We start from the raw sequence: 27,528 nt of genomic DNA, 5'->3' as shown, positions 1-27,528 counted from the left end.
AACTGTCACAAGTGAGGCAAAAATCAAATTCATGTAGGCTAGTTTTATTAGTAGGTTAATTTTCGGTTTTAGTGAATATTTATATAAAAATACAAGTTGAAATGCGTTACTTCCTTGTGGAATGTGATGTAAGTATCTATTTTATGTTTGCCTGACGTATTTTTACACTCATTTACCGCACGTTTCGTCATTTTTAGCTAAAATTCTTGATCTGTTCGCGGTGCAAGTTGACCTTGAGCACTGAAGGCCTGCCCGCTCGTGTAGGCCCATTGGGCGCGCTTCAATTTGCCTCACTTAGCGTGTGCGGACTAGGTTTCTATGCGTTATTATTCTAAGCCTTTTTTCCTAACTTAGACGTGCCCGTCATTCGAACTGTCAAAAACGAACGTACCTCAAAGTATGACGTGCTAAATCGAAACTACGTGGTCCTAAAAAGTATTCTTACTGCCAGTAAGTCAGGAGATGGACTATGTTAAACTAGCACAGTAATAATTTTCCTAAAAAAACAGTAGAGTCACCCTTATTAGGTTTACTCTTCTACAAATTTCACTCCGTGTTCGTAGCAGCTCGCGGCTACGACTTAGCAGCTCGCGGCTACGACTTGCAATAATGGAGCCTCGTCCATTTTACGCAAAACACTTGTACAGTCACCCGCTTTAATATTTATATTCTCTTTCATTCTTGACGGTTGTTATTTCATTAATAAACTTCATTGTCTATGATTTTATTATAATTATTAATAAAAAGATCGAACACTTAGAAAAAATTCCTTTGATCCGGCCGGATTCGAAGCGACGTCTTCTAGCAAACCGTGCCAGACGCTATGCCAACTAAGCCACGGAACGAACCAGCGGACCTCACGAATCTTTCTAAGTGCTTTTTCGTCGGGTCTTTATATCGGGTTTTTAATGACTTTTTAGCCGTAGCGCCATCTACGAGAAATCTATGAGGGTATTTCGTCATTTTCGTGATCTTATTGTTAACTCGATTAGATAAATTTAGTTTATGTTTAAAAATTTATGATTAATTTAGGTAGATTTTGTACACGATTTCTTTTTTTAATTAACATCGTTTTTTTCAAAAGTGATCGCTTCTATAACGTTTACTATTGTAAGTCAATGCGTTTACTTGATATTTTTACATTTCCTGTACGCATGCCATAGTCAAAAAAAAACAGCGCAGTCACTTTTTGAATACGATTTTGGATCCAACGGCTTTATTATCTCTCTTATAATTTTTGCGATATTGTAGTGTAAATAAAATTTGTTAATAACATTTGAGCGTGTTTATTGTACTTTAATTCTTCTCCTGAGTCTCCTAAATTCTTCTCCTAATAAATAAAGTTTTAGACTATTATTAGCGCCTAAGTAAAATTGTTGTAGGCATAAATGTTGTTAATTCATCGTGTGACCACTAGGGGCGCTATAGAATGTATTACACAAAATTGAAAATAAACCACATACATTGCGTTTGTGTCCAAATGGGGTAGGCAGTGACTAAACACATCCTATTAACTATCAAGACCACAGCTGTGGTATAATATGTTACTGTGGGAGAACTGTTGTTTCACACATGAGAGATAAACGATTCGAATCCCTATAGCGGTATGTGCTTACGATTTCAATTTCTATGATACGTAAAGATCATGACCCACCAAAGTACAAAAACTATACCCATGGCGTACAAAAATGACATACAGAAATATATATATACTTTACAATGGTATGTATCGCTCTAAAGTGGACACTGCGAATTGTGTAAGCAGCAAACAAGCATACGGCCCGCCTGCTAGAAAGCGGTCACTGTCACGAGCGCGTTGCCAACCCTTTAGGACCCATCTCAAACCCCTATAAAAATGTATGTTAGTGCAAAATATTTGTGTGTTCTTGACAACTATTTTTTTATAATATCAAGTGACGGGACGAACAAGTCGTGCGCCTGATGGTAAACTGCACCCCTGTCTATAAAAATAGCAGTGCAACTCAGAGCTTTAAATAACAAAGATCTGAGGGGTACTGCCACTGCGCCCGTCAGCCTGAGACATAAGTCGACAAGTCCCATGTGCCTGTAATTTCACCAGCACCCTTACCCTTCAAAACCGGAACGCAGTAATGCTCACATTACTGCCGCCAGGCAGGTTCGCTTCGTAGGTAAGGTGGCAGTACTTCCTTGGACGAACTCTTTCACAAGGAGCTCGAACTGGTCGAGCAGGAATCGCGCACGCGTATGACGATTATTTTGACGGAAAGTCTGACATTAACATAATTAGGGTTTTCATATACTTAAAAATAAGCTTAACATCGTATCTTTATTGCACTGTTGCATGTTAACCCTATTTGTTGCATCATCGCCTCGACATAAAAATGCACAGAAAGAAAGAACAAAAAAGACAAAGTAAAAGTAAAGCAAAAAATAAAATAAAAAACAAGAAAGCAAACATGTCCAATTTTAAATAAACAATTTGAATGAGTATCATGTGTGCGGCTCCGCCACAGCCGAGATAACGCTGTAACGCTGGTTTTCAGTGGAACTTTAGTAGCAATACCTCTTGGATTACTAACAAAATGTAAAGGAAAACTTCATGTAAAAATTTGCATGTCGAAGAAGGTTTACAATCCGTGGAAAAACGTCTGACATCCTCAACAATCAATAGGAAGTATATGTAATGAATTGACGATAACCATGATGCTGTTGCTGTCTATTTTTTTATTGAGTAACTCGTGACTGTTTAAAATACATGAACAGAAAATTTAAACTCAATTTTCAATAAGGATAGATAAACTGACGTCGTTCAATATTATGACAAACTCAGTCCATGCCAAATGTTTTCAACTCGAGAATTATGGAACTTTAGTCAATGTTTTCTGAGGAAATTTCCTTATAATTTTGCTACAAGTAAACATTTCAACTTCTAAGACATTAATGGTATTTTTCTCAGACATGCTCGAAAATGTTTGGATTACTTTCAAAAAATGAACACGGAATGTATATCATGGACCGTGCTACTTCTTACCGGCCAAAGCCAGCAAAGTGAGTATGACAATCCTTTAGTGTCCACTTCTCTACAGTTTTTATTTACCTACTAATAATCTCAGACTATGGATTTTTTTTCCATCCTCTAAAATTTTTTCCATCCTCAAAGCTAATAATGAACTACACACATCAAAAGTGTCTAGGGATCAAGTACGTTTGAGAATATTGCTGCAATTAGGGTTAATTATATTAACTTTTTTGTATCGCTATTGATACTTTTTTGTGAGTTTTAATATTTAAATAAGGGATATTGTTTAAAATTCGATAATAAGAAGAAAATCGATTGTCAATGTGGTTTTGTATAAAAATGAGTTATAGTGTTTTGACAAAATCATTACAATATCTGCATCGGAACCGAAACAATTTACATTATTATGGAGAGACGACATCATTTAACCCGAGAAGTGATGATGCGAGCCGTCGGAATGTTGGAAGCTGGTTCCAGGCAACGTGCTGTGGCTTTCACTCTTAACACTACACAGAGCGTCATAAGTCGCCTCTGGACGCGCTATCGCATGACGGGCAGCGTGGCCGAGCGACATGGAGGACGATCTCGCATCACGACTCGCAGACAGGACCGGTATATCCAAAATACTGCTCGACGGAATCGTACCATGACCGCCATGATGTTGGTTACGAGGCTCCACAGCTCCTCAGGCTTGCTAATAAGCGATCAAACAATCCGAAATCGTTTACGTGAAGTGGGTCTGCGGTCCCGAAGGCCGCTCAGAGTTCCACCTATTGCACCCTGCAATCGCAGGACCCGTTTACGATGGGCTCGCGAACACAGAAACTGGGAGGAAGAAGACTGGCGCTATGTGTGCTTTTCGGATGAATCCCGCTTCGGTATGAGACCGGATACAAGACGTACTCGAGTTTGGAGAACATCTGGACGTCATGAACGTTTGAGATATTGTCAGGAAGTTCATCCATATGGTGGGGGAACAATAATGATATGGGCCGGTATTTGGATCGGCGGAAGAACCGATCTCATTTGGATCAGGGGTAACCTCAATGCTCAAGTTTACGCAGAGAGGATTGTTTCAGATGTTATCATCCCTTTGCGAGGCCAGTTGGGTGATTCATTTCAACTAATGCATGACAACGCACGTCCACACACGGCTAGAGTCGTAACACGCATTCTTGCCGAAGCTCGTATCAACGTTCTGCCGTGGCCTGCTCAATCGCCAGACCTCAATCCAATTGAGCACGCATGGGATATGCTTCAAAGAAGAGCTGTGCCGACTATGCATACCGTACATACTGTACAACAATATTTTGACTTGTTACAAAACACATGGGCGGCTCCTCAAAGTGATTTTGATGAACTCATCTTAAGCATGCCAAATCGCTGTAATTGTGTGATTCGTGTTAATGGTGGAAATACAGATTATTAATTTTCTTATCTTTACAATAAAAATGAGCAAAATCATCATTTTCGCCATTTTTTTGTCATTTAATTGACGCCGTTAATTTGAGTTTTTTCCCACAATTTGCAAAAACATCAATTTTAGTTTATTTTAATTAAATATAGGGGTAAGCGGTTAAATAAAACATAAGCATTAAAGTAAGAAGTCGTCCTGGAAGACTTTATTTGGTAAATATTGCTTAAATAATTTTTATTTCAAAAATATTCACTTGATCCCTAGACACTTTTGATGTGTGTATATAAACAGGCAAAAGAAAAACTCATGCAGCCAACGGCCCAGTGTTCATAGTTGCGAGAATTAAATATAACCATCTGTACCGCTTCCTACAAAAAAGAAAATGGCGGTAACATTTAAAGTGTTTTGGTATTAATTTCTTTTTTCGTCTTATTTGCATTTTGTTTGCGAAATGAGTGTTACTGAGAAGAACGATAACGAAAGCACACATCAGAAGTTTAGCAGACCACTATTGACATGCCTGGAAAACCAATAACATTTTTTTACCATAAAAGTGGTTTTACTGTTCCTTTTGCGGGGTTTTTCCTGTATGTTATTTCCAACAATTATTTTATTTCTTTATACATATTGTTAAAATATATTCGTGTACTTTAAAATAAAAATTATATGATTGAGTTAAATAGTGTTTTCACAACTTCAGGCGGTGCTATATAACGGTGTCCCCAATTGGGGCCATTGGGCGCACACGGGGTAGTTTATTAGTTTTTCATCTATAAGTAATTTTCAACGAAATAAAGACACAACGGGTATTTGGCAGCCACAATTATTACTATAAGCTTCAAAAAGCCATTGAAGCTGTAATGGATGAGAAAGACCATGATGTTGAGATAGATTTAGGGGGAATTTCCCCTAGAATCGAGTGCGTTCACCGATGTAGAAGTACTATACTTACTCGTATGTAACGAGATTTAATAATCCACGGCAAACTGATTATCGAACAACTGCAACTGTCTGCAAAGGAAAAACTAAAAAATATCTACTAGTACCAGATTTCTAATACACATGAACTGTAAAACCATGCCAATGTTGACTATCGATTTTACCGAATCAACCAAATTCTGTTCGTTCTATGGCTTGGCTTCTTCTATTTGCACGATGAGCTCTGATTATGATAATGTCCTTTCCTCGGTGAAAATAAAAAGATAAAGCGCTGTGAATAAACAGAACTTACCAGCAGGATAAATCAAGCTGACCAATCTTTTTGTATCACACTGCCATTCGAGGCAAAAATTGGTGGTGTGTTTTGTTCCGCCACAAGCTGGTTCTAGCACTAGCTAATGTACGGCGTTTACATCTCCTGACGAATGATACGAAGCTGGATCACTACAGCAGTTTAACGGTTACATCGCGTCGCTATTCGAGACACAAATACTCAAAGTTTACATCCAGCAGCTTCTTTGGTGCTAAATCTACAGTACATTGGTGTTGATCACTACGCTCAGAAGTTGGCTTAACAGTTACGATGTGCAAATAGCTGTTGAGCCACAAATAAGCGCGTTGGCAATATAAAAAGTGCATCAAGTCATTGTGCACCGACAAATATTGTTACAATTTTTTTGACTCTGCTTGAGCCCATTGTCCCCATTTGAAGTCGGCATTTATTTTTCATATCAAATAAAATAAAATATTTTTTTCTTTACAATTTTCGCATATTTTCTAAAGTTTCATAAAAAAATTTTACTTTTTTTACGCTAATTTGTATTTGGGCGCTAATGGGTTAACCGATTATGTTCAAAATGAGAATAATTATAATTGTTTTATAAATTTTATATTTGATTACACTTATTGCGTTGTTTTGTAATATTACGGCAACCTTTTAATCATACTTTACAATTTGTCGTACGACAAAATTACATGTCATATCTAGTCGTTATCATTTTAATGAATAAGGTGAGTTTGTAATTTGATAACATAATTGGAACGTATCTTGTATTCGTACATTTTCATTGATTGCATTATAGTCAAATTTGGCACTATTTGAAAGTTATTTTACGATTTTCGTTTAGTCAATAAAATTTCATTTAAAAATTGCAATAACATTCATGCCAATAATTTGTCAACAATACTTTAAAGATTGGAAACTGGAACTAAAACATTCAAAAAACGCTCAATGGTTAATTAATAGTATTTATTTATTGACAATTGGCTACGTAGCCTAAAAAGACTACAAACAATTATGAAACTGGAAATATAATAAAACTTAAACGAAATTTCTTAAAAATGTAACGAATCTAAAAAAGTTAGTCACGGAGTAACTTTATTTGAATTGCTTATTTTGACATATGAGACCGCCGTGTGCGTAAAAGACGTCTAGAGCCAATGTAGAAGACAACACTGGAGGTGGATAACCATTAATTTAATTGAAATCGAAAAAGTTCTTAAAACGGTTGGAGAGAAAACAATACACCTTATATATTCGTGTAACGTGGCAGTATATTGAAAGTTGGAAACTAAAGATTATTTCCGAAAGAAGACTCATCAGCGAAACAGCTGACTAGCAACTTACAAGATTCGTGACGTGGAAGTTACGGAACATTAGAAAACACTCAGGAGACATATTCTACGGAGGCGTGAAAATGTGCTTTTGGTAACTTTTATCAATAATGGCAGTTGTTTAAAGTTTCGAGACACCTTTCTGCTTTCCTGTAAGCATTTCTACTGAATGTCGACTTCAAGGTACGGCAGATAATCTAAGTTTTGTAAGTATTACTTTACGTTTACTAAAGTAAAATATGTATCTTTTACTCTCAATTTATTCCTCAACGATATTTAGGTCTGAGGACGCTCGCAGATCTAATCGAGTTTTCTTTTTTTTATAACATCAAGTGATGGGACTAAGTCGAGCGCCTGATGGTAAGCTATAACAATTACAGTGCCACTCAGAGTTTTTAATTGCAAAGATCTGAGGAACACTACTACTGCGCCCGTCACCCTGAGACATAAGTTGAAAAGTCCCATGTGCCTGTAATTTCACGAGCACCACCCAAGCAGCACACCCATATCTAAATATATACTGCAAGATATCTAATAGAATTTAATTCGATTGAATATTTTAAGAGTTCAATATACTTGTACAATAATTCCCTCAAGGAGGTTTCTAGATAATTTGAAGTAAAAGTGGGCACAACTTTATTAGTAGATCACAAGAGTGCTTCGAGAAACTATCTGTAGGTGATTCTTATCTTTTTTCTCAAGTAACCCTTCTAGAATGCTACAAGACCACTTGTAAAATGTAGACAGTTTTTATTTAGTCTTGTAGACAGTTTTTAGATAATTAATAGTCTATGATAGTTTTCTTAGTAGCATTCTATTTTAAAACCAAAATACTAAAGCGTTACAAACATAAGACGCAATTCTCTAATACTAATAGATTTCAAGTTTAATGGCTTACAAACATTGACCCTTACAAAATATAAACTATCAAAATTGCAACATGGCGATATTAGATATAATATTTCTAACTTTTTTTTGAAAGCGCAAATTGACGTGCGAATTTAAATACATTGTGAAAAGTGATGTAAAACCTGCCATAAAAGTAATGCGCTCGCTAAATTTTAAATATTTATGTATAAAATATAAACTTAATAAAAATACAGTTATCTATTTTCGGTTTTAAATATTTATAGAAAGCTTAAATATACAAAATAACTCACAAAACAAACTATTTCCAAGATTTTCTAGGCTTCTTTAAGCTAATTTCAACTTAGATTTGCTTTTTAAAAAGAAAATAAATTTTTCTCGGCTACTTCATAGTCATTCTTTAAAAATAAAAATAGCGATAAGAATTTAAAGCTTTTTTCAAAACACAGTTGGGAGTTTTGTCTATAGCTTTATCTATAGAAAAACTTTAGAATACGAAAAGATTATTTTTACTTGCTTTAGTGTAGTTGATCTTGTAGAAGAATTTTCAATCCTATGAAGTTTTTACGATTGTCTACAAAACGCGATGTTTCTAAGAGATTTTTTCTTTTGACAGTATTACAAAACCTTTATAAAGTTATAAATAGTAAGCGATTATGCAATAAAAAACTTTTCAAAACACTAGGTCAAAAAACAATTGAAAAAATCCAATTTGTCGCAAAAAAAACGTTATTCTGTATAAATTATATGGAATGTGTTATATATGACTAGAAAGGTGGATAAATTCCCTATCATATAAATATAAGGAATATTTTAATGACATACTTAACTAATATGTTGGAGGAAATAAAATTTTCATTACAAAATTGAGGTTATTTCTTCACGCCAACCACAATTCACACAATGATTTCACTGTATTCTATTGATAGACGGCACAATACACATATACAACACTGAAATACAGTAGTTTACGCGCTCATTTCAATTGTTTTTATCATTTCACAACACGGAATTACTTCACAACGTTTATTTATTTGTCAACAAACAGCCATGACCGGCCGAGCGCGAATTGCGACTATGGTATCCAGGGTTGCCTATTTGTGGGGAATCCCCAAATTGTGGGGAGTTTCAACTAGATTGGGGATTTTGTGGGGATTGGCGCTATGTGAGGAAAATGTGGGGATTCTAACATTTTATCATTTTGTTTAATCTATCAATTGCTGATGCATCGCTAGTTTGATCGTTACTGTTAGAAACACTGTGATGGACTATATCAACGTGTTTTACAAGCAGCTTAAATAGAATTATTATTAGATCACTTGGTTCTGAATTGTAAAATTACCAGTTGGTGCGTGTTGAGTTCGCGATTCTTTCTCCCGCGGTATGAAGCAAAACGAAATCAGCTATTGATAAACAAAGCCGAGCAGTTGGTTCTCCCACACCACAACTTACCACTCGTCAACTTTAAATATTAAATATAGGTCGACACTCATTGATTATTTCTAACGTTAACACAGTGTCACCAAATGCACAACAAATAATCAATTTACTTAATTTTGTAAGGCAAAGATTAATGTTTTTTTGTTCAGACTGATTACAGATTAATGTTGAATCTAATTAATATAACTGCCTCTGTGGCCGAACGGTTACCATGCTGGACTGCCATGCAGAGGTCCCAGGTTCGATTCCTGGGTCGGGAGAAATATTTGTATGGCCTACATTTATTTCTCTCGTGAGTTTGGGTGTAATTTGTGTTTGTTTACGTGTGTGTCCATGGCACCCGCGACACAGGGTTTCCCTAGTGCGGGGCTATGTTGAGTGTGTACGTTATTATTATTATTAAAATAAATAAACGATTTGAGGTCATCTAATTTTATATTTAGTTTACTTTTTACATTCTGTTTACATTCACAGCAAACGTAATAGATTATTACATTTTGAGTTTCTTAATTCTTTATTATATTTTTAAGCGATGTATTTCTAATAAATAATGAAAATTCGAGATGTGGGAATTTGTGGGGAATATGAACTTTGCTCTCCCCGAATTTGAGGATTTTAACCGTGATTGTTGGGGATTTTGAACAATTGGCATTGGCAACGCTGTTTGTATCGAATAAAAACCAAATAGAGTAGTATTTTTAAAATAAGATCTACTGAAGGCGCGCTATAAGGTAAGTCAATAAGTACAAACACTACAGAATCTCTATAAATTAAATATATCTAAAATAAACTTAAGAACACTAGTTTTTAGACAATTAATAGACTTTACTGGATGTGTATTTAACAATTTTACTAAAAATAATCAGTTGTTCTACAGATGAACTTAAAATAAGAACTATAAGAGTAAATCTTAACAAAGATTACACTTAATTAAGTTGTCTGGTATTAAGAAAGTGTTAAAATTTTGACTTGAGTGAAATAAGTCTATAAGAACAATTTCTTATTTCTAAAACCATTTATAGAGAACTATTATCTAAATCAATACCATATTAAGACTGTTTACAGATATAACAGTTTTAAGGCTTATAAAGTGTGCTCCTTGGGCCTTACGCTTCAAAATCGGAACACAGTAATGCTGACAGTACTGCTTGGCGGCAGAAATAGATAAAGTGGCAGTACTACCCTGGACGAACCCTTTCACAAGGAGCTCTGCTGCTACTAAATACTATTGACAGACACATCTTTCATGGAAACTTCAAACGAAGGCGATTTGTAAGAAGGTCATAGATTTGTTTATGTATTGTATCGCTTGGGTAAACAATATGATAAAAAGACCCCGCCAATGGCTTATCATAGGTATGTGTTCTAATGCTTTGCGTTATGGGTTTGTATTGTGGGGGAATTGTGTTGACATTGATAAGGCCTTTGTATTGCAGAAGACATGTGTGAGAGCAATATGCCAAGTCGGGCCCTTGGAATCACGTGGACCTTTGTTCAAGCAGCTCAGGTTAGCCACCCTACTTTCCATGTACACCCTTGAGGTCTGTATGTTCGTCAAGAGAAATCTAACTGTGTTCGAACAAAAACAGTACTCATACTTTCCAGGTTTCTAAATCGCTTGACTGGTACTTCTAGTAAAACTATGTATTTCTTGGGAAATAGTTATTTAAGATGGCCATAAAATTATTTAATTTAATACCTGACTATATAAAACAAATGCCTCAAAGGGAATTTAAAAATTACATGTATAAAATACTATTAGATAATTGTTTTTACACTTTATATGAATTTATCAGTTTCAAATTTATTTAAATTATTATGATCAATATATATTAAATATTGTAAATTAAATCTTATATCATTATTGACAAAAAATAATGGATAGAGCTTAGAATAATAACGCATAGAATGATAGTTTCATATCAAACGAACTGTAACAAGTGAGGCAAAAATCGAATTCATGTAGGCTAGTTTTAGTAGTAGGTTAATTTTCGGTTTTAGTGAATATTTATATAAAAATACAAGTTGAAACGCGTTACTTCCTTATGGAATGTGATGTTAGTATCTATTTTATGTTTGTCTGACGTATTTTTACACTCATTTACCGCATATTTCGTCATTTTTAGCTAAAATTCTGGAGCTGTTCGCGGTGCAAGTTGACATTGAGCACTGAAGGCCCGCCCGCTCGTGTAGGTCCATTGGGCGCGCTTCAATTTGCCTCACTTAGCGTGTGCGGGCTAGGTTTCTATGCGTTATTATTCTAAGGGATAGAGATGATAAAATAACATTGTAAGTATTTTGTAACACTATATTGTAAAGAATTTTTACATGTCAGAAATGGCACAACACGCTTGTACTTATGAGACCAAATATTTGCAGTTTTACCACCACATTACCGTGTTTGCTTGCATATAAACTATTTTCATTTCATTTCATTACATTTCAGAAAAAAATTCAATGTCTTATGTAAAAATATTGATGAATTGAATACTCCGTAAATAATATGTTAATATTATTTATGAAGAAACAAGTTTTTTTGCACCTCACTAGCTCGGAAAGGCTTTCTCATAAGAAATCTGCGCGCAAAAGCGCTTTTTGCACGCTAACGCGGAAAAGGTTTTTGAAATTCGAACCTGACGACGGACTGTGGTGCACCCATAGATTTAGTATATAGGTACCCATAGATTGGCAATGCAAGTGAAAGAGCGTTAGTATACACGTATGTTAGAGCGAGATGGGTAGACGAGACCACTTCATGATACGCTATGAGCCTGCATGAACCTAGGGTCAACTGACAACGAAACAAATTTCGTTTATTTTTGAAAAATAATTGGTTTTAAAATGTGAAATAGTATTAAGCGAACGTTTATTAGTCACGGTAACGTGTTCAGTACCCGGATGTAACTCATCTAAAAAGGAAAACTCGCAGAATTGTACATTTCACATGTAAGTACTATTTAAATTTTTAGCTGTCCAAAAGCACTACCACAAAAGTTTTTTACATAAATATATCCGTAAAATTATACCATTCAAGTGCATTAATAACCCAAATGTATACGAATTCAATTAAAAAATATATCAAATACGTGAATTTCTGAAATTCTTAACCCCACTTTCATAGAGATTGATGCAATCGATAATACGAGATGTCATTAACTGAAAAAAGAAATGCAAAGGCGAGGCTTGCATACAGCCGAAATCATCTTCATACTTAATATTATTGAATCAGAAATTTCTGGTTTTGGTACTTTATATTTAATTAATATTGCATTAGTGCATTATTTTTTGTCTACATTAAAACGAAAATTTCTTTTAATAGCGTAGTTGAGGCACTCATTTTTTATGTTAATTATTGTTGTTGATTCAGATTTCCTCAAAACATTGAAGTACGACAGAAATGGCCTATAATGCTAAAGAGAGAAGACTGGGTTCCCAAAAAGTTTAAAAAAATATGCAGCAAACACTTTCAGGAAAAATTATTTTCCTTTAGAGGCAAGCACAGACCACTTGTGTGTCCATCTGTCCGTCTGTCACAGCCAATTTACTCCATACTTACTGGTCTGATTATTTTGAAATTTGGTACACATAATGTGTTTGTGTGACCAAAACGTGTAACTGATCATGGGTTTTATCACCGTTTTGTAGAGCCATAGTGTTATCTTGGGTGAAAGTCCCCATTGTTTACCTACCATCCTATGGCACTGCCAGAAGGTGATAGTAGCTTTCTTAATTTTGTATTGAATCATTAATTAATTAGTTAATTAACATCTCGGCGTTTTGCGATAAGACATTTTGGTGAATACGACGAAGTGAAATGCCGGTGTAATATGTTAATCGATATTAAAGTTAAATCAGTGGATGGTGCAACACTACTTATCTTGCACATATGCACATTATACGCACACAGATGTATTTTTGTTTCGGTCTCGTCTCCAATACTTCAGGGCCAATCTATGGATATACTAAATCTATGGGTGCACCTAACTTTTTCATTCAATGAAAAAAAATCACAATGACACGTTCAACTACGTGATTGGTCGTACATTATTTAAGTTATTTAATTATTTATTAATTATTATATAATTATTCTTATTATGGTTGATAATAAATTGACCACGATAACTAATTTTGTTTATTAAACTAATTTTAATTCGTCGAAGAACTAAAATAATTTTTAATAATCACTTAATCACACAAAATAAAAGTACAAGCAAGAACAAAAATTGATGAGGTGTAAATTCAGAACACATCCGAAGATAAACTTTTTCTTTTGACTAAAAATAAATTGTGACACGTTCAGAAACGCGATTAGTCATACGTACATTAAGTATTTATATAATATTAATCCGTTGGTATAATTTATTCTTATTATTATTGACATTAAATTGACAACGATAACACTAATCTAGTTTTATTGGATTATTTCAATTTGTCGGAGAAGTAAAATAATTTCTTTAACCACATAAAATGATAATACAAAGAAGCTTAGAATAATAACGCATAGAATGATAGTTTCATATCAAAGGAACTGTCACAAGTGAAGCAAAAATCAAATTCATGTAGGCTACTTTTAATTGTAGGTTAATTTTCGGTTTTAGTGAATATTTATATAACAATACAAGTTGAAACGCGTTACTTCCTTGTGGAATGTGATGTTAGTATCTATTTTATGTTTGTCTGACGTATTTTTACACTCATTTACCGCACATTTCCTTATTTTTAGCTAAAATTCTGGAGCTGTTCGCGGTGCAAGTTGACCTTGAGCACTGAAGGCCCGCCTGCTCGTGTAGGCCCTTTGGGAGCGCTTCAATTTGCCTCACTTAGCGTGTGCAGACTAGGTTTCTATGCGTTATTATTCTAAGCAAAGAAGAAGAAAACGTATGTGGTGTAAATTCAGAACGATTCCAAAACTAAACTTATTTTTTTCAAATTTTCATTTTAATCACTTCAATTTCAATACTATGGATTGAATTGTACTGTAATAAATTGAACAAACAAAATATAAGCGAGTCTGAGTCTAGCGGTTATGAAAAACTGATTTGTTGTAGTTCAACTGTTTTCTTTCATCTACCATTTTCCTCGCTATAGTGAGGTGAAAAGTTGTGTGTTTCTCTCGGCAGCAAAGTTGTTTTGCGTCTCGTACCTTGAAACCCTCTCTACGCACAGGATTCAATTTTTGACCAGAGGTTCAATCGTAGAATCCTTCGCTTGCTCAAATTTCAATACAAACACTCGCGCCAAACAACAACTTTGCAGCCTTGCATAACAAATAACTATTCCCCGCGACTGTACTGTTGTTTTATGTTTCATTCAAACAAGATGGTTGTGCCCGGAATATTAAGTCTCAGATATATTTTTCTGAGTTTTCTTTTATAAGTTGGACTTTTTTTCGCGTAGTTTATTTCAGTATTTTTTAGGTCAAATAGACGAATGCTTTGCCACAATCCTACCTGATTTGTCTAGTAAAAACCTATTCACTCTCGCCTATTGAATAGATCTAATTGTAGTTTTAGGAAAACACAGATGCCTATGGTGTATTCCATTGCCGTACTTGTTAGGAAGGAGGAAACAGTGTTCCATGATAATGAATGAATTGATGATGAATTAATGAACCTTAACCATTTCTGCCGTTCCACGATGTCTCTATATCTTTTACCAATGTAAGTAATGGTATACCATAGTGTAAGTGCGAAATGAAAACAGCAGTATAACTTAGTAGCAGTAGAGCTTCTTGTTAAAGAGTTCGTCCAAGGAAGTACTTCCGCCATACCTATTCCTGTCGCGAAGCAGTAATGTCAGCATTACTGTGTTCCGGTTTTGAAGAGTTAAAGATGCTAGTGAAAATGCAGGCATATGGGACTTTTCAACTTCTTATCAGGTCTTTGCAAAGTTTTGAATGACACGAAAACTGTTTTGGGTGGACGTGTAGCTTCCAACCAGTAGCACGACTTGTTCGTCCCGTCACGTGATATACTAAAAAAATAGCTTTAGGTTATTTCAAGATAGATAAAGATTGACTCGAGCTGCATCTAAAAGAATATATTCATTATATACATATAAAAAAGTAGATATACGATAATTCTGCCGTCGACTAACGTTTTAAATAGCAAAACTAAGAGCACATAATTCTCTTTTTTTAAAGTCAAAATTAAAAACCAGATACAAAGATCCGACAACAAGCACCTAGAAAGATTCGTGAGGTCCGCTGGTTAGGTCCGTGGCTTAGTTGGCATAGCGTCTGGCACGGTTTGCTAGAACACCGGGCTTTATTCCAGCCGGATTGTATTAATAATTATAACAAACTAGTGGAGTAATTTCTCAAAAAATAATTGAATAACATCGTGGTGAAACATTCAATAAAACAGTTAGTTAAATTAGTTAACTAGTTCGACTTGAACTTACCCTAACGATGTGCCACTGAAATATTGTTAAACAATTTAAATATTCTAAAACTGGGTTATGGTGTTTTATGATATCTCAAAAAAATATTTTGTGTAGCGGTTTTAGGTAGCGGACGATAGAATTTCTCGGCGAAATCGACAAATATATCAGAGATGACAATATGACACACAGGTAAGCCCATGTCTCCTTATCATCTGGGTCATAATTTCACAGTTTTCCGCAAAAAAATTGAAGTGGTGGCAATTTTTCAGAAAGAAAACTAAAAATATTGGAGAATTTTCTATAATGAATGCTTTTTGTGCGGGATGCAACTAGGACTGGTTTCAAATCAGGTAAGGTTGGCTGCTGGCTCTTCTTCAGGTTTTTCTATGTATCTCGAGCTTAGGCTGTTTTTGGACTGTGTATCTACTGGCGCCAGTTTCATAGGTGAGCGAGCTTTCCTTTTCCCGCCAAAAGTTACCTCACCCCCTTTGTACCATTTATTCGTCTTTCACACGTTAATCTATTACAAATACTTTTCTATTATATATTTCTTACTGCTAATAAGTGGTACATAACAACCTCAGTCAAGCGCCCGCAAGCGATTTGTGCCGGGCGACCTACTTATACTATCCTGCCCCCGGCTTCAGGTGTATAAGTAGTCGCCTTAACTGCATATGCGCTTATCTGCGCGCGAGTCGGATCAAGCAGGCATATTCTCTATTTTACTCACTGTTCCAACTAAATACCTGTTTGATCCTTATTGGAATAAAACGAGACACATATACAAACTGTATTTCTACCACTTAAGACTATTAGAACAAATTAGAGTACAACAAATAAACCTTAAACTATTTACACAAATAAAACGCCATACTTAACACAATTGCGCGGACTTAAAACCTCTCGTTGAGTGCAGCCGTACCGAACATTTTCCTTGACTCAAAACCAATTAACCTCGCTTTAAAACATAACAAAATAACAAGTCGTAAAATCAGAATTTTGTTATCATCAAGAATATAGTCATTTCTCCAGAAGGTGTAAAGCGATTCAAATTATTTGAATGCTTCAAGAGACGCAAATTGATAGAGCGAGCTTATTCGCTTTGAACTTTATCACGGATCAATTATTATGCCACTGTTCGTTTGAAAACAAAGGATGAACTGGGAAGCTATTTTAAGTTAGCTGTCTAAATTATTTAGGTTTTGTTATATGAAATTCAAATTATATTCAACAATTGATAAAATAGAAACAATTTTAAAGGGACGACGTGCTGGATTCACGGTTGAACCAATTTAGGAACTAGCATTTCTTAATTTGCAACTGATGTTGTTGTAGTCAGATAATTTTCTTGTTTTGGCATGGAAAATTACAGACAGTAATTATAACAAACCGCCTCAGTGGCCGAACGGTTGCCATTCTGGACTGCCACGCAGAGGTATCGGGTTCGAATTCCGGGCGCTCCCTAAGTATTTGTATGGCCTACATTTATTTTTCTCGTGACTTTGGAAGTAATTTGTGGTTGTCAATGCGTGTATCCATGGCACCCGCGACCGTTTCCTTAGTGTGGGGCTGTGAGTAAATACGTTATTATTACCTAGTTTGTTCCTTTTATCCCTTTGTGTAACTCGCCCCGTTGGCAATTAAATTCGCGCGTATAAAATACGCCGTGTGCATAGACTCTAACTCGGGACTTAATCATGACGTATTAAATTCCCAAGTCCTTTCGGACCATGAGCATTGCAATACGTCCGATACGTCGAGGTAATTAAAATACGTTTTATATCCAATTAAATCCCGAACTAAAATTAAATAATTTGCGAAAATCGTCAGTTCTAAATAAACTGTCTCCGTGGACGAACGGTAACCATGTCGAATTGCCACGCAGAGATCCCAGGTTCGATTCCCGGGCCGGGAGAAATATTTATATGGCCTACATTTATTTCTCTCGTGAGTTTGGGTGTAATTTGTGTATGTTACTTTAATAAGTAATTGCTGGAAAATGCAATGTGTTCTCAGCACCATTTTTTTATGATATCAAGCGACGGGACGAACAAGTCGTGCGCCTGGTGGTAAGCGACACGCCTGTCCATAACAATTAATTGCATTGCCATTCAGAGCGTTAAATAGCAAAGATCTGCGGGCGTGCCCCTCAGTCACCGCACCAGTCACCCTGAGACATAAGCTGACAAGTACCATGTGCTAGTAATTTCACCAGGACCTTACCCTTCAAAACTGGAACGCAGTAATCCTCACATTACTGCTTGGCATCAGAAATAGGTAAGGTCCTCTGAAAGTTATTAGTAGGATGAACTTACAATCTTAATGAAAAGAACTCGATTTGGAATATAAATTCTATAAAGTAAATATTCAATTACGTTCATTCAAATGGAAGGGACAAACGGTCATGGGTTGTTTCTCTATTGAGAGGTCATTGGTTCGAATCCCTGCGGCGACATCTACTTACCTAGACTTTAATTCTAAGTTATGTAATATGAGTTTTTAGTAACGATATCTCTCGCCGATAGTGAAGAAAAACAATAAAGGTAAAGGTAGACGTCTAAGGTTCACAACAATTGGAGAACTTGTCAAGTCCCTGGCCTGTAATGGAGTGGACCGTGGTCGTCAAAATATCAATCAATCAATCAGCATATTGCAGTCCACTGCTGAACATAAGCCTCCCCAAGTGTAGTGCCCTATCACCCGTTTTCCGCATCCAACCACTACGCGCAACTTTCTTCAGATCGTCGGTCCATCTTGCAGGGGGACGTCCTACGTTACGTTTGCCGAGACGTGGTCTCCACTCGACAACCCATCTACTCCATCGCTCATCGGATCTGCGACAGATGTGGTCAGCCCACTGCCACTTCAGCTTGCTACATTTCTGGACGATGTCCACAACTTTAGTCTTATAACCGGATAACTTCGTTCCGGACTTTGTCCCTTAACGAGATACCCAGCATAGACCTTTCCATAGCTCGCTGAGTGACGTGTAGTCTGTGAGCCAGTTTAATAAAACAGTAATAACAATAGTTAATCTACACTACGCCAACTTAATTTTTAGACCTGGCGTGTCGCTTACCACCAGCCACACGACTTGTTCGTCTCGATACTTGTTTTCATAAAAAAAGAACACAATGTTTATTTGAAGTGTCATAGATAGAAACAAACTGAATGATCTAAACAGGGTGTCTGCTCCCGTTCACCGTCTGACCGAAACAATTACTGTCAAATAAGTAATACACGACCAAAACCAATGACAATGCCAAGTATAAAGCTTCATTCGCACCATGCGTTTTTTAATTTACTCGAGTATTGCTTATTTTATGGTAATTATTTCGGACGTATGTCGGATGGAAAACGAGAGTACCGGGCCCTGTTCTGTTTTTATTTTGTTTCTTGTTTCTTTATTGTTTTTAACCGATTTCAAAAAAAGGAGGAGGTTCTCAATTTGACTGTATGTTACGCGATAACTCCGGTATTTGTGAACCGATTTTTATGATTCTTTTTTTGTTGGAAAGAGGGTACCTCTATAGTGGTCCCATTTAATTTTGAAGAGAATCATTCATTCGTTTGATATTTGGTTTCTCAACGACTTTTTAGCATCTATGAGAAATCTACGATGTTTCGTCACCCAGTTAGATACCTTTGCAACTACCAGTCCCGGCTAAAGATGTCGCTATTCATACTTAAATTTTTATTGAATTGATATTCAATTATTTTTATGTGAAATTGTCTTTTGTTTCTTTATTTTTTAACCGACTTCAAAAAAGGAGGAGGTTCTCAATTCGACTATATGTTCTTTTTTTTTTTCTTTTTTTTGTATGTATGTTACGCGATAACTCCGGTATTTGTGAACCGATTTTCATGATTCTTTTTTGTTGGAAAGGGGACACTTCCATAGTGGTCCCATTTCATTTTGAAGAAAATCATCCACCTCAAAGGGTGGCTGTTCACGCATGAAGATTCATTTTTATAAATAGCGCCTAACTTTAATTTAGGAGCAATTATTTTAATGGTTGATTTTGCTATTTCTTCTCAATTCAAGGCGTTTTTCTCTCAATATACTTTGAGTAGTGAGAACCGATTATTATTATTTCCAGTGTCAATTCCTGTATAGTGGCGAACTAGGGGATATTTCAATAAAACTTAGCAAATAGGCGTAATTCCACGTACTTTTGATGTCGGTTTTTTTAGTACTCTGTACTGTGATTATTATTCTTAAATACTAATATAGTAAAGAAATATGGCTGTTTACAAAAATAACAGAAAATAACAAAAATAAAATTGGCGTAATGTTAATTAGAGATATCGATCTGTATAGCCCCACTGCTTCTCTTCTCACAATGTTTTCCGACACTGAAAGCTTATAATTTCCAACTCACGGTCCTCTGCTAGAGAAGCTATAAAATCAACGGGCTACCACAGCTTTTTATATATTTTATTGCAATGTATATTATTTAGTATAATTGTAAAACCCTTTGCGTGTCCGTGGTCGTTCGCCTCGTCTGATTCAAAGCGGCCAAACTTCTAATTAATTTACAAACAAACAACGGAACGGAGCAATAACTCACTATCAGTTTTTAACCAATAATTATTTTGTTAGCGTAATGTTAAAATATCTAAAATACGTGAGAAAATTGTATAAACAAATTTAATTCATTAAGGTTTTCCATATCTAAATTGTAAATTTGTTATAATAATTAACGCAGAGATTGAACACTTAGAAATAATTCCTTCGATCCGGCCGGTTTCTAAATACTTTCATAGATTTCTCATAGACAGCGCTACGACTAAAATGTCGTTGATAACCAAGTACAAATTTTCAACAACAAGTACATAGAAAAATTCGTGAGGTCCGCTGGTTCGTTCCGTGACTTAGTTGGCATAGCCTCTGGCACGGTTTGATAGAAGACGTCGGTTCTCTGTCTTCTGTTTCTATTACGTAATTTGTTTCCAGAAACTTATTGATTGATAATCAGAACTGCAGGAAGTGGAGGCCTGGTGACCTAAAACACAGGGTATCCTAGTTTAGTCTCCAGCCTCTACAAATTTTCCTGTTTACGCTACCATTATGTCATTTAAATTGTTACAAATTTGTGGAGGAAATAAAGAATAGTAAATTCATCGGTCAAAGAAATTTTTTCTAAGTATTAATAGTTATAACAAACTAGTGGAATAAAAATAATTGAATATCAATTCAATTTAAAAAATTTAATTTAATTGTAAAGTGTGAAAAGAATATATAATAAGTATTTCAATTGATTTCTGAAAGATACTATTGGTAAATCGATTTTTTGTTGATGGCACCTGGTTTTATTCGGTGAAGGAAAATGTCTTGATAAAACTTGCACGTCGAAGAAGTTTCACAACACTCGGACGATTTGTGAAGTCCCCAGCCTGTATTAGGTCAGCGTGACGGACTTTGACCTAAACTGGCCTGAGAGGAGACCCGAACCTAGCAGGGCGGATGAATGGGTTGATTATGATAAATGTTGCCACCACCAAAAATAAAATATTATATTATTAGTAGCAGTAGAGCTCCCTGTGAAAAAGCTGGCCCAGGGAAATACTGCCACCTTACCTATTTCTGCCGCCAAGCAGTAATGTAAGCATTTAAGGGACAGTTTTTAAGAATAAAGGTGCTGGTGAAACTACAGGAACATAGGACTTGTCAACTTATGTCTCAGGGTGACTGGGGCACTGTCAGAGTCTCTCAGATCTTTGCCATTTAAAGCACTGAGCTCAACGCAACTGTTGTAGATAGGCGTGACGTCATAACATCAGGCATACGAAAGGTTCGTCCCGGCACGTGTTATCATAAAAACAAGAGGTTTTCCTGCAACATGAGAGAGATAACGCTAGTGAACATTCACATAGAAATTATCTTATATCACATTTTACTCGAACAACCTTTGTCGACAGTTAGTCACGTAAAACTCCAGATAAGCCCATTTTGAAATAAAGAAGAAATATAAGCGACCATATATTCCTGAATAAACCAATGAACGAACACATTGACAGATCTCTATTAATGCAGTAAATTAACTTCAACATTCCTCGTCCTTCTAGCCGTCTCGTAAATAGAAAAACTTTCAGTCTTCCACACACTCGTACTAATTATGGTCAACGTACATGTTTATATTATATTTTTTTTATAATATTAAGTGACAGGACGAACAAGTCGTGGGCCTGATGGTAAGCGACACGCCTGTCCATAACAGTAAGCTACTCAGAGCTTTTAAGCGCCCGTCACCCTGAGACATAAGTTAACAAGTCCCATGTGCCTGTAATTTCACGGATGACGGACCGAGAACGGAACCCTGTTCCCGAGCCCTGAACCCTGTTCATCATACAATCGTATTTGTCAGGATTTATATTGTTTAACACCTCAGTCTGTTCTTTTAGGAGCTTATTGTTATTTTTATGTTAAATTTGAAATTCAAAACCATTTTATATTGTTTTGTAAAATTATTTTTTAGTTAGTACCTCCAACAGGTTTCAAAACTTAGTTTTTCTCAATATCAACAAAACTGTTATATTCAGCGTGCTGTGTTCACAGTGAGAAAGATATGAAGACTTCGACAGTTAAAATGACTATTGTTTATTTTTATGTAATTTATTTTGTGTATGCTCAGTTCTGTGAACCAAATTAACAAAAAAAATTAATTACCGGTGCATGGCGCCACAGAGATTCGAACCGTCCACCTCTTAAGTTAGAAGCAGCTGGACTATAATGCTCCTTAAAAAATCCTCCTTGCAAATTGTTTACAACAACCAATAAATACAAACTAAAATAACAAAGCTAAATGTTTAAATTGTCTACGAAACTTATTACTTAGTAATGTGAAAGTAGGCACTCTCATGGATTCAGTGAACCGGAAAATAGGCGTTAATTCCCAAACTTTATATTTACTGTCGAATAGATTCGGCACTTATAACCGGGAAACTTGTTCGAACCGTAATGAGAAGTTCGTTAGTGTAATTTTTAATTTTCAATTCAATAAAGTTCATATCAATTTGCGAAGTTGATCTTTATTATGGATTAAACAACACATCACCCGAGTGGTATATTTACCTCCTAAATATGTACCGACATCGGTACGTGAGAACTAAGGACCTTAAGGTCCTTATTTTGGAACAAAAAATAACGAAAACGTAAGTATTGCAGAAAAAATCACGTAATATGAAGTTGATCATTGGAATATTCGTAGTCGCGTAGCACTTCGTAGCGCGTAGCAATACTTCACGCATCTGTTCTTATGTACAATAACCTTTTGAAGTTTCATATTACTCTTTTAATACATAGTGTAAAATCAATAAAATAAAATTTTACTTACAAGCAAACTTCAAATGCACGGGGTATCCCATAATCAAGCCGCCATAATGCCGCATGGCACACCGGTACACCCCATCGCCCCCATCTCGTCGTTTTGCCACCTCCAACGCTCCTGATGGAGTTACCCTGGAAGAAATGTCAAAGGTTAATGTTATCTATAGAACTATGACGTCACTCTTGTCAAAGATAAAGAGAGTAGCAAGCAATGTATTAAAACTTGTCCAAACAAAAAGGGTCGAAGTAATAGGAAAGATATCTACGCTGCAAAAAATGCAGTGTTCTGCTGGAACAAATAATTTCTAGAAACTTTTGTCGAATACATAAAAGATTTTTAATGAAATGAACTTAAAATTCTGAAACCAACATGTATACAACCTTTAAAATTGTAAGTTACATCTATCCATGGTAAAGTACGTAAGAGACAATTCAAAAAGTAATTTTTGAGAAACCGAAAAAATAAATTTAAATAAAATCTCGCGTGGCACCGGCCACATATGCTATTGCAACAAAATTCTATTCGAAAAACGGTACCGTTAAGTTGAGTAACTTCAATGTCCTTGTAACTTTTAATAATAATAAATAATAACAGATTTGAAGATTCTTTGCTTTTTCTCAAAAAATTGATAACTATATGATGCGGAAAGATCAAATATTACATAACTTTGACAACCCCTTTTTCGACCAATACATATTTATATATTTTGATATCCTTATAAAACACGAGAAAAGTATTCAAGAGTACCCAAGTTGACTGTGTACTAGTTTTTGTTTCCTTTTTCTACGTCTTTCCTTTGCTAATTTTATTTTTGTCAGTTACCCAAAAGTCACTTTTCGAAATAAGCCACTTTATTCATTCTAAGAGAGTTTTAAATTTCACATTATATGACGCACTGCTATTACAATAGTGTTGTAACCAAAATATGTGAAATTCATCACTATAGTACCACTAATTAACGTAAAATTTGATTCTTCACGCATCAATAAAACCTTCGATAGAATATTGAAAGGACCAATTTAAACATGTGCGACGTACAGAGTTAAAAAAAGGAGGAGGTCATACGTTCGGCTGTATGTATGTTTACGCGATTTCTCAATTTTGAAAATTATTTTTTTGTTTGAAAGGGTGCACTCTCGGGATGGTCTCATTATCACAAAATCAGGATCTGATAAGGGGATCCCATGGAAGTCGAGGAAAATCTTCAAATTTTATACGCATGTCAGTACGTACTCACGATTTCGCCGTCAATTGTAGACCCACGTTGAAAATCCTTATTTTGTTTGAAAGGGTATAACTAAAAAATGTTTTCCGTAAATAGAAGTCGACTTTCCACTTGACATAATACATATAATCAACAAATCACTGTCACCATGACAACCAGGAAAAAGTATAAAATGTATTAAATTCCATGACTTTTTACAAAACATAATAAACATACAAAAAATAAACTTTTAAGTTTTTGTTGTACTATCTAACACTTTTTAGACCTACATTTGGTAGTAAGATCAAATGTGCGTCCCACGCGATGACTCCCACCCATCCTGTACAGAGTTAGCACCGCTTAGAGCGATCTATTTAAATATATTTACTTTACATGAAAATAAATCTGATAAAAGTTATGATACGAAAATTGTTGTTTATGATGTTAGTAATATAGTCCTGGGAGGTTGTTAATATTTTATAAATAATCCAGTATACAAAATAGCTCGATATGAAATTATATTTTCGCTTTTTTTACTAAGTATATCTGGCAAGTAGAACATTGTTTAGACATGTGTAGTATATTTTTCAAGGGAGGCGAGTAGTTAGTCTTTTATCGGTTCTGAAAAAATATGTTTTGAGTTATAATACATTTTTGTATAAATAGTGCCATGTATAATTTGTTTCATGTAGTTCATAGTTTCCCAGTGATCCCTACATCTCTGCCCCCCAGTGGGCGCTGAAGAGTGTTAGGGCGGTAGAGGCCTCTGAAGCAACTGGGGGCCGTTGATAATGTCAAGGGGGTGCTACCGCATTTGAAAAAAAGAATCTTAATTAAAACTACACTACAATTTTTTCTCTGTGATTTTTTGTGTGAAGTTAATATAAAAAATACGTGTTTTTAATTATTTTTTGTTGTGGTGGCCGTTTAAATTTTTTATCTTGCCTAAGTGCGGTGAGCCGTAAAATTTGGGAACCTATGGTGTAATTCGTATTATTTTTGTGACTTTAGTGTGATTAAAGCACTTTTGGCGTACGATCACATGTGACTTTATAAACCAAGGGTACGATTTGTCACTTAGACCCTTTCACTTTTCGAGTCGATATAACCATTTTAATTGCGACTTAAAATAAATTATCTTAAATTACCATTTCGGACTAAGCTTCTCATCCCCCTTCCACCACAAGTACGGCTTCGGCCGTGGTCTGTCTTCGGCCTCGATGGGTGGTGGCGGGCGGCGAGGGGTAATCAAATGCGCGTGCGGCACTTCGCATGGCAGCGACGCTCGCGCGGTTACAGACCATCTCACGGGTGCATCTGTGGAGTAACAAGTAAATTAATTAAACCGTAAGTCAAATAACGAAGACTGTTGTCGAAAAACTGCCTAAAACTGGTTATTATAAGGTATTTTTTTAGATTGTATAGCGAACTATTAATTAAATAAATCACAATATGATTAAACTTGTTACTTAAAATTGTTGCTATAATTATAGTGTGTGATACAGTTAGATGTAAACAATTTACATTGTCATCTTCAACAACATTTTGTTCAATATAATTACTTTTTTATCGTGTAGTTGCTTTTTAAACATAATAACAGCGTAAACCAAAGTGGCACTCGGTTAGGTATATACAGAACATACAATACAATATTATCTCCGTACAATCTTCCTTTTACTTCTATATACACTACCGAAGTCAAATAATTGATAATTACGCATCAAATATATAGAACAAAATATAACACAATAATTACTGTGTTTCAAAAGGTAACGCGATATCCATTCTATGTAATACTACCTAGAAGTTCAGTTAAATATGCTCTACTTATTCCGATATCTAATATATACAGGGTGACAGTTTGAACGCGATAAATATTTAAAGAGACGAATGAGTAGCTAATACCCATACCTAAAAAGTAAAAAAACACGGCCTTACTTTTAAATATTTTTCTGTAAGAAAAACACTGCCTCTAATATTGTGTAATACTCTTACCTAGAGGTGAGCGTTTAAACGAAAAGCACTTTAAAAGTCTGCATTTTAAAATAAGCGCATAAGCACGCTTTTCATTTTAAGCGTAAGCGTTGGTCATGGTCAGTCAGAACAGATAAGGTCAGAACGTTTTTCTAAACGACTTTTTAAGCGTCAAACTAAAAAGCGTTTATATGAAAAGCGCTTTTGCAAGCACGCTTTTTAAACGTACGTTTTAACTTTAAAAAAATAAGCAGTTTTTTCCATTTTAACGGTTAACAACTACAAAAATTAAACAACTTTCACTTTTCTTGTTGCGCACGCGTTGAACGGGTAGGCCGTATCACACCCCCGCCCAAACGCGCTCGTTGTTGCACCGCCACCGGCCACCCGCTACCGCCCGGTTAGTTCGCTTGCGGTCTTAATTTAGAGATTGTTTTGTGAATTGAGACAGTGTTAATTTAGACGGGACATCGTCGCGTATTTGTTTTGTGTACTTATATAGCCTGTGTAGTTCAGTGGAGTGCAATGGCGTTTATAACGACGCCATATCACTACACAACTGAGGAATATTGGGACATGATGCAGTGTTACGTAATGCAAATGCAAATTATGTTGTTAGTCGTGATAGGGGCTGGTACCGAGAAATGTTCCTTAGTCGGCGAGATCCATCCTACACATTGGTGTTAGGAGTAAATTTTGACTGTAGTATTTTTTAAGTAGGATGAATCGACACGCGCTCATAGCGCGGCGCGGGAGTTCAATTTCTTTCAGACGTTTCATAGAGTAGCCCAAATGAAGGGTGTCAGTATTTGTAAAATGGCACATTTTTTTTCCTAAAGGCCGATTTTTTTACATATTCGGATAAGAAAACGGCTACTCGTTTGCCTTTTTAAATATTTATCTCGTTCAACCAGTCACCCTGTATTATATAACTTTATTTACTTTTAGGTAAAAAAGAAGACTTGTACAAACCTTTGATCGAAGTAAAATTATTAAGGCCAAACTTACCTCATTTTGATGAAATAGCAGCAATAAAAAAACGATAACGAAAAGATATTTTAAAAGTTGAAAGCTTTTAACAGATCACCTATCAAAAAAACCTAAAATAATTTTTATATAAAAAATTCGAAGTTACCTTTATTCACAAGTTATAATTAAAAAGATTTTAAGATTGTCTAAGAGCTAGAACGTAACAAGGTAACCTTCTCTAAAGCCAACAAAACATCCGTAACCTTCAGATTAGTAAAGGGAATAACTAATTAAGACACATGATTGCCATGCAACAGTAATTTATAAGTCAAAGGTAATTCATTTAAGTGGCAATGTATACGCTTCTAAAATAATATTCCAATTGATA

The 27,528-nt window shown here is 35.4% G+C and overlaps 1 protein-coding gene across 1 annotated transcript in view; it reads right to left on the bottom strand.

Moving 5' to 3' along the window:
- LOC113237865 (peroxidasin-like) overlaps positions 1 to 25,440 on the bottom strand; it is a 74,432-nt gene extending 48,992 nt beyond the window's left edge. Inside the window, exons 1-2 of the mRNA XM_026474563.1 lie at positions 25,346 to 25,440; positions 23,000 to 23,124 (exon numbers count right to left, since the gene is read on the bottom strand). Coding sequence (XP_026330348.1) covers positions 23,000 to 23,054 — 55 coding nt within the window. The 5' untranslated portion in view covers positions 23,055 to 23,124; positions 25,346 to 25,440. The remainder of the gene's footprint in view (positions 1 to 22,999; positions 23,125 to 25,345) is intronic.
- Between the last annotated feature and the right edge of the window lie 2,088 nt (positions 25,441 to 27,528).

The sequence above is a fragment of the Hyposmocoma kahamanoa genome, unplaced genomic scaffold (genome assembly GCF_003589595.1).
Source record: "Hyposmocoma kahamanoa isolate Upper Pololo Valley unplaced genomic scaffold, ASM358959v1 94, whole genome shotgun sequence".
In the NCBI taxonomy this organism is placed as follows: domain Eukaryota; kingdom Metazoa; phylum Arthropoda; class Insecta; order Lepidoptera; family Cosmopterigidae; genus Hyposmocoma; species Hyposmocoma kahamanoa.
Note: the sequence above shows the minus strand (reverse complement) of the source record. Positions and strands in the feature narration are given on the sequence as shown.